General features: G+C 42.1%; 2 protein-coding genes across 2 annotated transcripts in view; one reads left to right on the plus strand and one right to left on the minus strand.

Moving 5' to 3' along the window:
• LOC139407502 (voltage-dependent calcium channel subunit alpha-2/delta-4-like) overlaps positions 1-16,391 on the plus strand; it is a 73,597-nt gene that overhangs the window by 40,650 nt on the left and 16,556 nt on the right. The gene's annotated exons all lie outside the window — the stretch shown is intronic.
• Positions 807-3,239, minus strand: LOC139406478 (leucine-rich repeat and transmembrane domain-containing protein 2-like). Its single transcript, XM_071149105.1, has 3 exons — positions 3,169-3,239; positions 1,815-2,495; positions 807-1,631 (listed from the first exon to the last, which is right to left on the minus strand). Exons 1-3 carry the CDS (start codon positions 3,212-3,214, stop codon positions 1,114-1,116), a joined length of 1,245 nt encoding a protein of 414 aa, XP_071005206.1. The 5' UTR covers positions 3,215-3,239; the 3' UTR covers positions 807-1,113.

A 16,391-nucleotide genomic window follows, 5' to 3' on the forward strand; every position in this document is an offset into this window, starting at 1 on the left:
TTCCTCATCATCATGAGCTTTATCTTCATTACCTTTTTTCATATCCTGTCACAAAAATGTAGGGGATGCTCACATCAGTTGGAATAAATTGTGATGGGCAATGTTAGATAAATAAATGCTTTATTGTCATCAGCATGATTAACAGAATATCACATTATCGTTATTTCTTGAGCAAAACTTTGTAAGCAAATTTGTAATGTTAACACAGAGACAGAAATAATGATTAAAGGACTAATGAGATACTGATATATGTACATGTTTCTAGGTCAGTGCTGATCTCTTTGACAGTTCAAAATGGTTAAATGGAAATAGTTGCCAACTAGATTCAGTTCGCAATGAATATGGCTGCTAGCCATGGGACTGACTCTCTTCAGCTGCTGTTATCATAACATCCTCTAGAGGTCAGTAGTTTGCTGTTGTATTGTATGGCTTTGAAAGCAGGCTTACTCTGTACAGATATGAACATTGATATGACTTGGAAATATTCATTTAGTAGAGAGAGGATTGAGTCACTGCACGTGAGCACAGGTCTGATACACAAGACTGCATCTGTCTAACACTGATTCCACAGAACATTGTGTACTATATTCTTGTACATTCATGTGTACTATAACTATTTGAGCGACAACCACTACTGGGATTGTTAACCTGGGCTTTTATATCAAAACGTTAGGAGCAGATACATTACATTAGACAGGGATTTGATCGATTGGCATTTTTTGCTTGAAACACAAATAACTTTGATGGAAAGTCGGATCAAGGAATAATAATAATGGATTTCAAAGACGATTTCTAGGAAAGTCTTTGAACCAAGGTGCAGAGGTACCAGAACCTCCACCACACAGTTGGAGAGCTGACTAAAGAACCAATCACGTAGCATCCACACGTCTTGAAGCAATGCAGAGTTCCAGTTTTCCATTTGACGATCAACTGTACGATTACGTCGGTATGCCTCGAACACCAGCAAAGTGCAGCAGAGATACGCTTTCTCAGCTCTATACATTCCCTAGTCTAGAATGCCCTGGAGCACTGAGTAGTAAGACACACAGTTAGGGAATGCAGCCCCCCCTGAATCCTTGCAACAGGAATGTCAGCCAGTCAGAGAAACAAAGGTCAAAAGCCTGTTATTCTGTATGTGTGTACTATGGGACTGGACTCTGGTTCTGGCTCAGCTGGGGATGTTGGGGAGGAAGGAAAGACGCCGTCCTCGACGTCTGTCTCCTCCCCTCCCTCCCCAGCCATCAATGGCTGCCATGTGTTCTTCAGCTCCCTCTGGTACTTGGCCATGAGAGAGGCGTAGATACAGCCGTAGGTGGCCGCCACCACCATCATCACACACACCACACCACACACACATGCCGCCACGATCTGAGTCCCCCAGGCCCTGCGCACGCTAATGGGTCGGTAGCGCTGGCGTACACAGTCCTCTTGGTTGGCCTGGGGCCCGTTCATGGGCCCATTGATCCGACCGACACAGGGTGGGCGCCCCCCACGGGGCCCGGCATAGCCAGGGACACTGGCCTGGTTCTCCAACTGCAGGCAGTAGTTGAACATCTCTATGGGGATGCTGCGGATGTCCCGCCCCCTCAGCTCCTTCGGTAGGTTGCACTTCACAGCATCCACCTGCCCGTCTGAAACACACATAGGGATCTAGTGGATCTCTAGCAAGATCAATAGATAATCAAGCTCATTTACAGATCAATAACATACATGACACAGTATCAGACTAGTACATGACATGGAACAAAGGCCAAACTGACTTGACTGTACATGAAACACTGTAAGCTTTAAACAATACACAACATAACACTGACGTCTGTACAGCAGCCACTCCATCCAGTGCTTGAAGTCCCTCAGGTTGCAGTCACACTCCCAAGGGTTGCCTGCCAGTTGGAGGCTCAGCAGGCTGCCCAGGGGCTGGAAGGTTGCTCTGTCCAGGCTCCGCAGCTTGTTTCCAGTCAGAGACAGCCAGACCAGGCCCTGGAGCCCGTCCAGCAGCCCATTGGGAAAAACTACCATGCCGTTCAGGGACAAGTCCAGCCCTTTCAGTATCCAAAGACCCTGGAAAAGCTCCCGGCTCAACCCCCAGCGACTACCGTTACACTGGGTAACCTCCGTCTGGTTACTGGGGACTGTAGGGGTAAGTAGGGGGCAGTCACCCAGGTAGTTCCCTGAGAGGTTGAGCCACTGCAGGCCGCTGAGACCAGAGAAAGACCCTGGTTGCAGGCTGGAGAGGTGGTTGTCAGAAAGGTCCAGGAGCTCCAGAGCGCTGAGGTTGGACAGGGCCCCGTCGCCCAGGGAGGAGAGGTTGTTGTGGGACAGGCGGAGGGTGCGGGTGTCCTGGGGCAGCAGGGGCAGGATGGTGGTTAGGGAGAGCAGAGCCAGGCCTGTACAGTCTGTGCCGTTGCTGTTGCAGATGCACACAGTGGGACAACCGCTAGCTGCCTCTAGCAGACCCAGGAGTACTAGCAGCAGACTGGGCAGGGCTGCAAAGACTGGGGAGAGAGAAGAAGAGGGCTTTAGGAAGAGGACTTTGATACAGTGAGGGGAAAAAGTATTTGATCCCCTGCTGATTTTGTACATTTGCCCACTGACAAACGTACAAAATTAGCAGCGGATCAAATACTTTTTTCCCTCACTGTAAATCTAAGCAATCTAAAACAAATATATTGTACGTACAGAAAGTTCCGGAGTAGATTAGATTAGAAGTTTAATAGTCACATGTACAGGGTTGCAGGCATAATTATAGGGTACAGTAAAAAAAAAACTAAAAAAAACATAAGCTCCGAGCTCCAACAATGCAGGTCAAAGTGAAATAAAACAATACATGTAATAATAAAGAATATAAATAAATGTAAATAAAATATATACATGTTAACACTTTAATAATGGTAAATGTTCATTGGGGTAGGGGTAGGGGCAGGGTAAATGTCTGTTGGGGGGAGGGGCAGGAGGGGGACAAGGTGAGCAGGTTGCTGCCAAGTGGTGTCTACTCAGCAGCCTGATGGTCTAGGCGTGGAAGCTGTCGGCCAGCCTTCCAGTTTTTGCCATGATGCTCCTGTACTACCTGCGTATTCGTGATGGAAGCCGGAAGAACAGGCCATGGCTCGGGTGATGAGTAACTTAACACTGTTGTCTGTCAATCAGCCCACTGTGGCAATCACTCACCCAGGCTCTCCAGGTGTGTACTCCTAGGCAGGTCGAGGGGCTGCATGTCTGCTGCCACCCTAGACTGGCACTGGCATCGGGCTGTCTCAGTAGGTGCCCTCCTTGTGCGACCCACCAGCTAGAGAGAGAGAGAGAGAGAGAGAGATGGTAGTACATGGTGTTGATGTGGGTCTGTAGGAGAGAGATTGTTGGCCGTTTTGACTTACCTTACATAATACTGACTATGACAATATGTGTACAGATTAGTAAAGACAATATAATCTGTTCCATCTGATTTGGAAAAGCTTCATTATATACTTCCCCCTCTTCCCTCTGGGACTATTTAAGAGTTTGTTTCCCTTTTCATCCCTTTCAATTCCCTGGTATTTCGGGGTGGGTCCTGGGATCAGTCAAAAAGGAGCTTGATGCACCTCTACAGAGGTCTGTGCTTATCCAAAAGTAAATGCAAGTACTCTACAGAGGTTTTTTAAATGTATTTAAATTCAAAAGCAATGTTCCTGCGTTAGCAGAGAATGAATTCACCGTAAACGCTGCTTATAATCCTCAATTAGCTTTGCATTTATTTTGCGCAATCTGTAACGCTTCAGCGATACAGACTGAACAGAACACCAAGTCAAAGTTAACTTTCTACTGAACAGCCACTCAACTGTAGAAGTCTTAGAGACAACCCTCATCTTTCACATGCAGACAATCACAGAGGATAAAGTCATAGTTTTTTTCCCAGGCTGAGTTCTTATGGCCTTTGGTCTCTGTGTTGATTTGAAGTGGAGAAGGAGAGGGATAGAGAGGTGAGAGGAGAGAGAGAGAAGACAGACAGACGGAGAGAGACAGACAGACAGACAGACAGACAGAGACAGACAGACAGACAGACAGACAGACAGACAGACAGACAGACAGACAGACGGAGAGGGAGAGAGACAGACGGAGAGAGACAGAGAGACAGACGGAGAGAGACAGAGAGACAGACAGATGGAAAGTGAGAGAGAGGAGAGAGAGAGAGAGAGAGAGAGAGAGAGAGAGAGAGAGAGAAAGACAGAGAGAGAGAGAGAGAGAGAGAGAGAGATTACTGATTAGAAAGAGATTATGTAGCTCCATCATGCATGCCTCTGCTGCCACTTAGAGGAGCCAGTTAAGAGGAGCCTTAAGGTCTTTATTTTGTCATCGGTCCACAAAGATCCTGAATTGTTCTCCTCCGCTCAACATTCCTCTCCCATTCACTTAGTCTGTACTCACATACGTACGCACAGTCTATACAGTTGCAGGATCTTAATTTTACCAGTTTCTCACAATAGGAAAATAATCTTGCAGCAACAGGAAATGTGAATTATTGTGTGGATTATAATTCCTGGACATTTTTATAGGGGTTGATAGATTTTTTTGTTTGGGTAAATCAAGTTGACATCTGTAAATGGAAATTGCAAACTTAAGGAGACTTTTTACATCTCCTATACATGTATGTTGTTTCCTGCAACAACATTGTGATGAAATTAAAATCATATACCTGTTTATGTCTAAATCTACACTTGTGTTATTTAACATTCTGTATTCATCTGTAGGTAGAGTTAGGGGGCATTGGGGGCACTAGCGGGATTGTTTGATTGTGTGAAGCGCAATGCCTGAGATGTACGCTTGTGGCGGTTGGTGATGTTTAAGATGAGGGAGGACGATTTTTATTTTTTTATTTTATGAGTGTGGCTTTATTTCTATTACAGCATGTTGGATGACTGTCCTTCATATTCCGTTCACCCAGCTCAATGTATTAGGTCGATAGGTTTAGGCTACTACATACCCATGAGGTTGCTACAACCTATGAATGAAAGTTTACAACATAGGTGCACAGGTCGAGAGAAAAATGTGAGTAATCAAGGTGACAGACAGTGACACATTCAATACTGCCTTGCACAATCTTGCCTGATCTAGGGTGTAATCATTAGTCCAACATTTGCAAATGAGAGTTTCTATTGGACAAATTCAGGTATGTTTATCTCTGTCTTGTTCTGTTTGCTTCCGTTTAAGAAACGTTTTTCAACAGAATTGGCAGAATGAATACACTCCTGATTACACGCAAACACAGTTCACTTTCATAGCAGCCACATACAAACAGCATGATTATTTTGCTCATTGTATAATTCCTTCTTGCATCTATGCAATCTCCTCCTCTAATATTTTCCCTTCGCTTGTGGACTTCAGTGCACAATACATCAGCTGTCTGTGACCAAACCTTCATATCATAACCGCTAACTGCTACACACAGCCTAAATCGTTGTCACCATATTAGCTAACGTCATAGTCAACATAGCTACTAGAACTAATGTGTTAGCAAACCCACTACAATAATGCAGTACAGTGTATAGTCAGCAAGCAGTTTAGCAGTTACGCCGGGAGGCCCCTGTGGCAATAAATCAATAAAACCAAAAGCTTACCTTGACTTGGAAGAGTTATAGCATCCCTCTCTGTTTGAGCTGGGTGTTTGAGTGGGGTAAACTAGTGATCTGCATTCGCTAGCTAAGTGAATGTTTTTTTAAAAATACAATAAAATCTCTCTCGCTTCTTCATTTTTTTCAAAACTGTTCAACTATTGTTTGAGACAACTACTTACTACAATAGTTTTAGTTTTAGATATATGAAGTGTGCATGATTCTTAATCTCGAAAATAAGTTTGCTTGCTTCTGTTTCTCAATGTGAAATGTGCTTGGTTCTGATTCTCAATATGATGTGTGCTTGGTTCTGATTCTCTATATGAAGTGTGCTTGCTTCTGTTTCTCAATTCTCAATATGAAGTGTGCTTGGTTCTGTTTCTCAATTCTCGATATGAAGTGTGCTTGCTGCTGATTCTCGATATGAAGTGTGCTTGGTTCTGATTCTCAATATGAAGTGTGCTTGCTTCTGTTTCTCAGTTTTAGGTGTGTTTGGTTATATTAGTGTATAGGGGAGGGTGTTTTTCGGTTTCTCTGTGTGAGCTGTGAGGTGTGCTGTGCTTGTCCTGTTTAATCAGGGGCATGATGAGTACATCTGATTTGGAGTCAGTTGATCCACAATGTTCTGTCACTGTCTGGTCTGGAGCCAGTGCAGCAGCAGCTTAATTAACCAGCCTTATGAGGATGAGGTAATCCTCATTCCTCAATTAGTGCTGGGGTCCTGAGAAGATTACCCTGACCTGTCTGTCAGAGGTCCAGCACCAAGGAAGTTACAGAAGATGAAGTGGGGATATCTGATATAAGGCCTTTTGAGAGCTTTCATTTAATTTCCACGGCTACATAGAAATTTGTGGAAATGTAACATCTTGACCCCAAGTGAAATGTCAGTATGAATATGCAAGTACGTGTGCAATAGAATCAACTAAACTGTAATATTTTAACTTAAACTGAGAGTATTACATTTAGGTCAGACTCTTGTGTAGTAGGGAACACAAATACATAAACACAAACACACACACTGCCCTAAGCCAAGGACATGTATAGAAGAGGGAACACTCAGATTTAGGGGAGGTACCTCATTTTCTATGGATATGGCTTTGAACAGAAGCCTCTGGCCACACTCCTGCCATTTACGTATCACACACACACACACTCACACACACAGACACACACACTCACACAAACACAAAGATTCATACACAAACTCACTCACACACTCAAACACACACACACACACACAAACTCGCACACACACACACTCACACACAAACTCACACACACACGCTTATACACAAACTCACAAACTCACACACACTCACTCACTCACTCACACACACACACACACACACACACACACACACACACACACACACACACACACACACACACACACACACACACACACACACACACACACACACACACACACAATCACACACACACACACACACACACACACACCCCCTCTCTCTCTCCCTCCCACATCAGAGCACTTCTCATTCTGTCCCTCAGTCAGCTTCTACTTCTCCTTGTCTCTGCCCTACTTTTTTAGGTCCAGTACAGTAGTCAAATCAAAGTGATTGAAGCACTTGGGAGTTCATTCCAGTGGGGGGCTGCCTCATTGAATTACACTTTCAGCTGATGAGAGAAGCTTTTGGGGGGATAACAATAAAAAGCTAGCATGCATAATTTAGTACAGCCACAAAAGGATGATAGATAGATGCGTAAGTGTTGGGACAAATATGGTAGTCTATACAGACACAATTAAGTGTTTTGGCAAACTTACATGATTCACTATTTCTTATAAAATAAGTTGAAATTGAAACCTTTGGGGTGTACACATAGGTATTTATTTTTGATTTAGAGGATAAAAAAATAAATACATCTGAACTGAAATTTAGATTTTTCACCTGAGGTAAATTGCTGGTGCCTACAGGGTACAAATAGCCATTCAACCAGATCTGAAAAGTGAAAAGGGAATATTTTGCTCCATTGCACTCCAATGTAAAATGCAATGTTGCCATTTAACTGCATCTGCATATGCAACAGCTCCAACTGGAGGTGCAGAGTATCAAAGTATCCCATATTATACCAAGTGTTTAATTACAAACGATGGCGTTGCGAGCTGCATTGACAGCTTGGTACCATCAAGTGCACCATCACACAGATCACATTGGATTAGGCCTCCCTCTGCCTCCCACTCATTGATGGTAAATGAGCAGTTATTCCTGCCCCAGATTAGGACACAGGTCTCAATCCTCCACGGCAGCAGGGTTTAGACTGCAGGACAGATGCTTGTTATGATTCCAGATGGCTGCTTGTGTGGCGGTGGAACACATAGAACACATTCAGTGCCTTGCAAAAGTAGTCATCCCCTTTGGTGTTTTTCCTATTTTGTTGAATTGCAACCTCGAATTTAAATTGATTTTTAGTTGGATTTCAGGGAATGGACATACACAACATTTTCCAAATTGATGAAGTGAAATTTAAAAAATAACTTGTTTCAAAAAGTATTGAAAAAATAAAACTGGTGTGTACATATTTATTCACCCCCCTTTGCTATGAAGCCCCTAAATAAGATCTGGTGCAAACAATTACCTTCAGAAATCACATAATTAGTCCACCTGTGTGCAATCTAAGTGTCACATGACCTGTCACATGATCTCAGTATATATACACCTGTTCTGAAAGGTCATGGAGTCTGCAACACCACTAAACAAGGGGCACCACCAAGCAAGCGGCACCATGTAGACCAAGGAGCTCTCCAAACAGGTCAGGGACAATGTTGTGGAGAAGTACAGATCAGGGTTGGGTTATAAAAAATATCTGAAACTTTGAACATCCCACGGAGCGCCATTAAATCCATTATTAAAAAATGGAAAGAATGTGTCGTAGCATAATCAGAAATAGTTAGGTAACGTTGATAAATAAGATGTTTTATCAATTTTCAGAAATATGCTTATGTGGGAAAAAGTCACTTGGCCCAGAGAGGGGAGAGGTCAGGCTTGTCTTCATATGTCAAACCTGTTAAACCATGTGATGCTATGAAGAATATCAGAAGGGGAGGAGGACAGAATGGAGGCTTGTCTTCATATGTGATGCTATGAAGAATATCAGAAGGGGAGGAGGACAGAATGGAGGCTTGTCTTCTTATGGGAATGTGTCTGTAACTATTGTATGTCCCCTCTGAGGTTGCCCTTATCTTGATTTAGTATATGACCTAAGAGGCTCACTGTCTCCGTGAGCTTGTCCAGGAGGGATTGTATTTGAGATTGGAGTATCTAGAATTGACAATTGATATATGCCATCGGATAAGGTAATGTTTTGGTACTATGATGTACCAAGAACGAGAAGTAGAACCTCGTCTAAGAGAGCAAACTGAACGATAATTTATAGCTAATGCTATATGGGATGCTAGCTATGGGATACTCCTCTTTCAAGTAAAAGGTTCTTTGTGAACTGTTTCTGAGATCTGTGTTTCGTCATGTGAGTTGAGATGGGTGTGTCTTGGCTATAAATGATACTAAGAATTGTTTTGTAAGCACTCTCAAAGTATTCATTTATAGACACTGAATTCATCTTAGAGTCACTGGGCTATGGTGAAGCTCATATATAATTAAAAATGGACTTTATAATATAACTCTGACTTGTGTGTGGTTTGCTCTCTCAATGTTTAGTAATACAGGAAATTACCACGACATACAGTATTGCATAATGACAAACCTGCCAAGAGGGGCCGCCCAACAGAACTCACAGACCAGGGAAGGGGGCATTAATCAGAGGCAACAAAGAGACCAAAGATAACCCTGAAGGAGATGCAAAGCTCCACAGCGGCGATTGGAGTATCTGTCCATATGAACACTTTAAGCCATACACTCCACAGAGCTGGGCTTTATGGAAGAGTGGCCAGAAAAAAGCCATTGCTTAAAGAAGAAAATAAGCAAACACATTTGGTTTTCGCCAAAAGGCATGTGAGAGAATCCCTTAATAGCGTGCCCAGAATGAACTACCTCCTACTCTGTCCCAGATGCTAATGTATGCATATTATTATTAGAATTGGATAGAAAACACTCTGAAGTTTCTAAAACTGTTTGAATGATGTCTGTGAGTATAACAGGACTCATATGGAAGGCGAAAACCTGAGAAAAATCCAACCAGGAAGTGGGGCATCTGAGGTTTGTAGTTTTTCTAAGCTTGGCCTACCGAATACACAGTGGGATATGGAAAACGTTGCACTTCCTACGGCTTCCACTAGATGTCAACCGTCTTTAGAAACTTGAACGAGGGTTCTACTATAAAGGAGGGGCTCATGAGACCTGTTTGAGTCAGTGGTCTGGCAGAGTGTCTCAGGCTTGTGACGCGAGCTCCCGACAGAGTTACCTCTCGTTCCAGTGCTTTTCTTCAGACATAGGAATTCTCCGGTTGGAACATTATTGATGTTTTATGTTAAAAACATCCTAACGATTGATTCCATACATCGTTTGACTTGTTTATACGACCTGTATATTGAACTTTTTGAGTTTTTGTCTGGATGAAGTGCTTGCGCCTCATGAAGATGAATTAGTGGGCTGAACACGCTAACAAGTGGCTATTTGGACGTAAATGATGGACTTTATGGAACTTTATGGAACAAATCAGTAATTTATTGTCGAACTGGGATTCCTGGGAGTGCCTTCTGATGAAGATCATCAAAGGTAAGTGAATATTTATGGTGTTATTTCTAACTTTTGTTGACTACAAAATGGCGGATATTTCTCTGGCTGGATTTATCACTGTTTATTATGAGTATTTCTGCTAAACCACCGGATGTTTTGGAATCAAAACATTACTGCACGTAACACGCCAATATAAACTGAGATTGTTGGATATAAATATGCACATTATCGAACAAACATACATGTCTTGTGTAACATGATGTCCTATGAGTGTCATCTGATAAAGATCATCAAAGGTTAGTGATTCATTTTATCTATATTTCTGATTTTTGTGACTCCTCTCTTTAGCTGAAAAAATGGCTGTGTGATTTTTTTTGACTTGGCTATGACCTAACATAATCATATGTTGTGCTTTCGCTAAAGCATTTTTGAAATCAGACACGATGGGTAGATTAACAAGATGTTTATCTTTCATTTGCTGTATTGGACTTGTTAATGTGTGAAAGTTACATATTTAAAAAAAAAATGAATTTTGCGCTGCCTTCTCAGCGGAATGTTGTCGAGGGGTTCCGCTAGCGGAACGCCTGCTCTAGAAAGGTTAACATATGGAAAAAGGTACTCTGGTCAGATGAGACTACAATTTAGCTTTTTGGCCATCAAGGAAAACGCTATGTCTGGCGCAAACCCAACACCTCTCATCACCCGAGAACACCATCTCCACAGTGAAGCATGGTGGTGGCAGCATCATGCTGTGGGGATGTTTTTCATCGGCAGGAACTGGGAAAACTGGTCAGAATTGGAGGAATGATGGATGGCGCTAAATACAGAGAAATTCTTGAGGGAAACCTGTTTGTCTTCAAGAGATTTGAGACTGGGACGGAGGTTCACCGTCCAGCTGGACAATAACCGTAAGCACACTGCTGAAGCAACACTTGAGTGGTTTAAGGGGAAACATTTAAATGTCTTGGAATGGCCCAGTCAAAGCCCAGACCTCAATCCCATTGAGAATCTGTGGTATGACTTAAAGATTGCTGTACACCAGCGGAACCCATCCAACTTGAAGGAGCAGGAGCAGTTTGCCTTGAAGAATGGGCAAAAATCCCAGTGGCTAGATTTGCCAAGCTTATAGAGACATACCCCAGGAGACTTGCAGCTGTAATTGCTGCAAAAGGTGACTATACAAAGTATTGACTTTGGGGGGTTGAATAGTTATGCATGCTCAAGTTTTCAGTTTTTTGTGTTTCTTGTTTTTTTCGCAATAAAAAATATTTTGCATCTTCAAAGTGGTAGGCATGTTGTGTAAATCAAATTATATAAACCCCCCCAAAATCTATTTTAATTCCAGGTTGTAAGGCAACAAAATAGGAAAAATGCTAGGGGGTGTGAATACTTTCGCAAGCCCCTGTAGAGCAACACGTAAAACACATAGAACAAGACATAGAACAACATGTACACTACCGGTCAAAAGTTTTAGAACACCTACTCATTCAAGGATTTTTCTTTATTTTTACTATTTTCTACATCGTCGAATAATAGTTAAGACATCAAAACTATAAACTAATACATATGGAATCCTGTTGAACCTAAAAAGTGTTAAACATATTAATATATTTGAGATTCTTCAAATAGCCACCCTTTGCCTTAATAACAGCTTTGCAATCTCTCAACCAGCTTCACCTGGAATGATTTTCCAATAGTCTTGAAGGAATTCCCACATTTGCTGAGCACTTGTTGGCTTCTTTTCCTTCACTCTGTGGTCCGACTCATCCCAAACCATCTCAATTTGGTTGAGGTCGGGTGGATTGTGGAGGCCAGGTTATCTGACGCAGCACTCATCACTCTCGTTGGTAAAATATCCCTTACACAGCCTGAAGGTGTGTTGGGTCATTGTCCTGTTGAAAAACAAATGATAGTCCCACTAAGCCCAAACCAGATGGGATGGCGTATCGCTGCAGAATGCTGTAGTAGCCATGCTGGTTAAGTGTGCCTTGAATTCTAAATAAATCAGACAGTGTCACCAGCAAAGCACCCCCACAACATTACACCTCCTCTATGCTTTATGGTGGGAAATACACATGCAGAGATCATCCGTTCACCCACACCACATTGGGCCGGAGGTAGCCCAGTGGTTAGAGCATTGGGCCAGTAACCAAACAGTTGCTAGATCAAATCCCCAAGCTGACAAGGTACAAATTTGTTGTTCTACCCCTGAACAAGGCAGTTAACCCACTGTTCCTAGGCCATCATTGTAAATATGAATTTGTTCTTAACTGACTTGCCAAGTTAAATTAAGGTTAAATTTTTTTTAAATCTAAAATCTCACAGACACAGCAGTTGGAACCAAAAATCTCAAATTTGGTCTCCAGACCAAAGGACACATTTCCACCGGTCTAATGTCCATTGCTTGTGTTTCTTGGCCCAAGCAGGTCTCTTCTTCTTATGCTTATGCTTTAGTAGTGGTTTCTTTGCAGCAATTCGACCATGAAGGCCTGATTCACATCAGTTGATGTTGAGATGTATCTGTTACTTGAACTCTGTGAAGCATTTATTTGGGCTGCAATTTCTGAGGCTGGAAACTCTAATGGCAGGTAACTCTAATGAATGAGTAACCTCTGCAGCAGAGGTAACTCTGGGTCTTCCTTTCCTGTGGCGGTCCTCATGAGAGACCGTTTTATCATAGCGTTAGACAGTTTTTTGAAGAAACTTTCAAAATTCTTGAAATGTTCCGTATTGACTGACCTTCATGTCTTATAGTAATGATGGACTGTCATTTCTCTTTGCTTATTTGCACTGTTCTTGTCATAATATGGACTTGGTATTTTACCAAATAGGGCTATCTTCTGTATACCCACCCCACTACCTTGTCACAACACAACTGATTGGCTCAAACGCATTAAGACGGAAAGCAATTCCACAAATAATTTCTGTATGACAACATTTTTTTTCAAACTGCTGTGCCCTGCACACAGAAAAAGCAAAAGCCACAAGTGTTTTTCATTTTTACCATTAGTGCCTAGTTGGTGCTTCGTGTACTTATTCAAATGATGGTTTGTGTGTACTGTATTGACGCAAAAACACAATTTGTTTTAAGAGTTTGAAGAGTTTTGCAAGAATTGTTTGCTTTTGCAAGAGATTTGAAATGTTTGGTGTAAGGTTTTGTGGTTAGTGTGTAGAGTTTTGCAAAAATGGCCTATAGTTTCAAAGATAGTGCCTAATGAATCAGAAAAACACTGTAATAAGGAGTTGGTCCCCCTTTGCTGCTATAACAGCCTCCACTCTTCTGGGAAGGCTTTCCACTAGATGATGGGACATTGCTGTGGGGACTTGCTTCCATTCAGCCACAAGAGCATTAGTGAGGTCGGGCACTGATGTTGGGCGATTAGGCCTGGTTCACAGTCGGCGTTCCAATTCATCCCAAAGGTGTTCGATGGGGTTGTGGTCAGGGCTCTGTGCAGGCAAGTCAAGTTCTCAACAAACAATTTCTGTATGGACCTTGCTTCGTGCACAGGGGCATTGTCATGCTGAAACAGGAAAGGTCCTTCCCAAACTGTTGCCACAAAGTTGGAAGCACAGAATCATCTAGAATGTCATTGTATGTTGTAGAGTTAAGATTTCCCTTCAATGGAACCAAGAGACCTAGCCCGAACCATGAAAAACTGCCCCAGACCATTATTCCTCCTCCACCAAACTTTACAGTTGGCACTATGCACTATGCTTCCACCAAACCAAGATTTGTCCGTCGGACTGCTAGATGGTGAATCGTGATTCATCACTCCAGAGAACGAATTTCCGCTGCTCCAGAGTCCAATGACGGTAAATTTTACACCACTTCAGCTGATGCTTGGCATTGCGCATGGTGATCTTAGGCTTGTGGGCAGCTGCTCGGCAATGGAAACTAATTTCATGAAGCTCCTGACGAACAGTTATTGTGCTGACGTTGCTTCCAGAGGCAGTTTAGAACTCGGTAGTGAGTGTTGCAACCGAGGACAGGCGATGTTAACGCACTAAGGGCTTCAGCACTCAGCGGCCCCTTTCTGTGAGCTTGTGTGGCCTACCACTTTGCGGCTGAGCCGTTGGTGCTCCTAGATGTTTTCACTGCACAATAACAGCACTTACAGTTGACCGGGATAGCTCTAGCAGGGCAGAAATTTGACGAACTGACTTGTTGAAAAGGTGGCGTCCTATGACGGTGCCAAGTTGAATGTCACTGAACTCTTCAGTAAGGCCATTCTACTGGAAATGTTTGTCTATGGAGATTGCATGGTGGTTTGCTCGATTTTATACACCTGTCAGCAACGGGTGTGGCTGAAATAGTCAAATCCACTAATTTGATGTGGTGTCCACATACGTTTGTATATATGGTGTAGAACAACACATAGAAAACATAAAATAACACAGAACACATAAAATAACTCAGAACACATAGAATAACACATAAAAGAAAACAACACAACACATAACACATAGAAAGGAAGGGAAAGGGGGATACCTAGTCAGTTGGACAACTGAATGCATTCAACTGAAATGTGTCTTCCGCATTTAACCTAACCCCTCTGAATCAGAGAGGTGCGTGGGGATGCCTTAATTGACATCCACATCATCGGCATAGAACATATAGAACAACACATAGAACACATAAAACCACACACAGAACACAAAAACCACACATAAAGCACATAAAACCACACATCGAACACATAGAACACATAAAACTACACAGAACCACACGTAGAACACACAAAATCACACATAGAACACATAAAACATAAAACTACACACAAAACCCACACATAGAACACATAGAACCACACATAGAACACATAAAACCATACGTAGAACACATAAAACCACACATAGAACACATAAAACCACACGTAGAACACATAAAACCACAAACAGAACACATAAAACCACACACAGAACACATAAAACCATACACAGAACACATAAAACCACACACAGAACACATAAAACCACACACATAACACATAAAACCACACACAGAACACATAAAACCACACACAGAACGCATAAAACCACACACAGAACACATAAAACTACACACATAACACATAAAACCACACATAGAACACATAAAACTACACACAGAACGCATAAAACCACACACATAACACATAAAACCACACACAGAACACATAAAACCACACACAGAACACATAAAACCACACACAGAACGCATAAAACTACACACAGAACGCATAAAACCACACACAGAACACATAAAACCACACACAGAACACATAAAACCACACACAGAACGCATAAAACTACACACAGAACACATAAAACCACACATAGGCCCCAGTGTGAACTCACGCTCTAAATCTATAACACGTCATTTATTCTACATTATTTCTCATCCTAAACTGTGTTGTTGTTAGACCGCAAAACCAAAGTGTCGATGTACTATAAAGAAGGCTATACAGTGTGTCTATAGAACATGTCCATTTATGTTATATTATTTTACTACCTTATAGTAAGCATTATTATTTTAATATACACCCCGATACTAGATGCAGAGTTTATATATAAGGTTATTCAGCTACTAACTACTAGATGTCTGTATTCAGAGTTTATATAAAAGGTTATTCAGCTACTAACTACTAGATGTCTGTATTCAGAGTTTATATAAAAGGTTATTCAGCTACTAACTCTACTTTATGTCTGTAGTCTTTTACATTTTATAAAGCCCAACAGCTCCTCTTTTCATCCCAGTACACACTACCTGCATTGCAATCCTACTGTACCTCACTGCAGCTTGGACAAGGACAATTTCCTCTGGTTGTGTTTTGCTCCCAAAAGTTTATGGATTAGTTCATTCTGATAATTGTACTGGAATGAGGGGCAAAATAGTGAAAAAAATAAAAATGACTTGCCTGCAAACAGACTCAATGCATTAGCCTAGTAGCTGGAATATTCTTTCACAAGAAGCATAGAGAAAGGGATAACCTCCCTAACAACAGATACTTCTACACACACAGAGCAGCAGCACACTCTCTCGCTCTTGCTCTCACTCTCGCTCTCTCGCTCTCGCTCTTGCTCTCTCACACAGCCAGTGCATTACTCACCATCTGGTGATGTTTCAGTCTCCAAAGTGCTATAGCTCTTAAATAAGAAAAGTGCTTCAGTA

Source organism: Oncorhynchus clarkii, chromosome 4 (genome assembly GCF_045791955.1).
Source record: "Oncorhynchus clarkii lewisi isolate Uvic-CL-2024 chromosome 4, UVic_Ocla_1.0, whole genome shotgun sequence".
NCBI classification, from domain to species: Eukaryota; Metazoa; Chordata; class Actinopteri; order Salmoniformes; family Salmonidae; genus Oncorhynchus; species Oncorhynchus clarkii.

Bases quoted from the DNA above. Each gene is read 5' to 3' on its own strand.
- LOC139406478 (XM_071149105.1), bottom strand. From the start codon at position 3,214: ATGCAGCCCCTCGACCTGCCTAGGAGTACACACCTGGAGAGCCTGG. The intron at 2,496-3,168 runs GTGAGTGATTGC...CTCTCTCCCCAG, and splicing joins TACACACCTGGAGAGCCTGG to TCTTTGCAGCCCTGCCCAGT. The intron at 1,632-1,814 runs GTCAGTGTTATG...TGTGTGTTTCAG, and splicing joins GGAGTGGCTGCTGTACAGAC to ACGGGCAGGTGGATGCTGTG.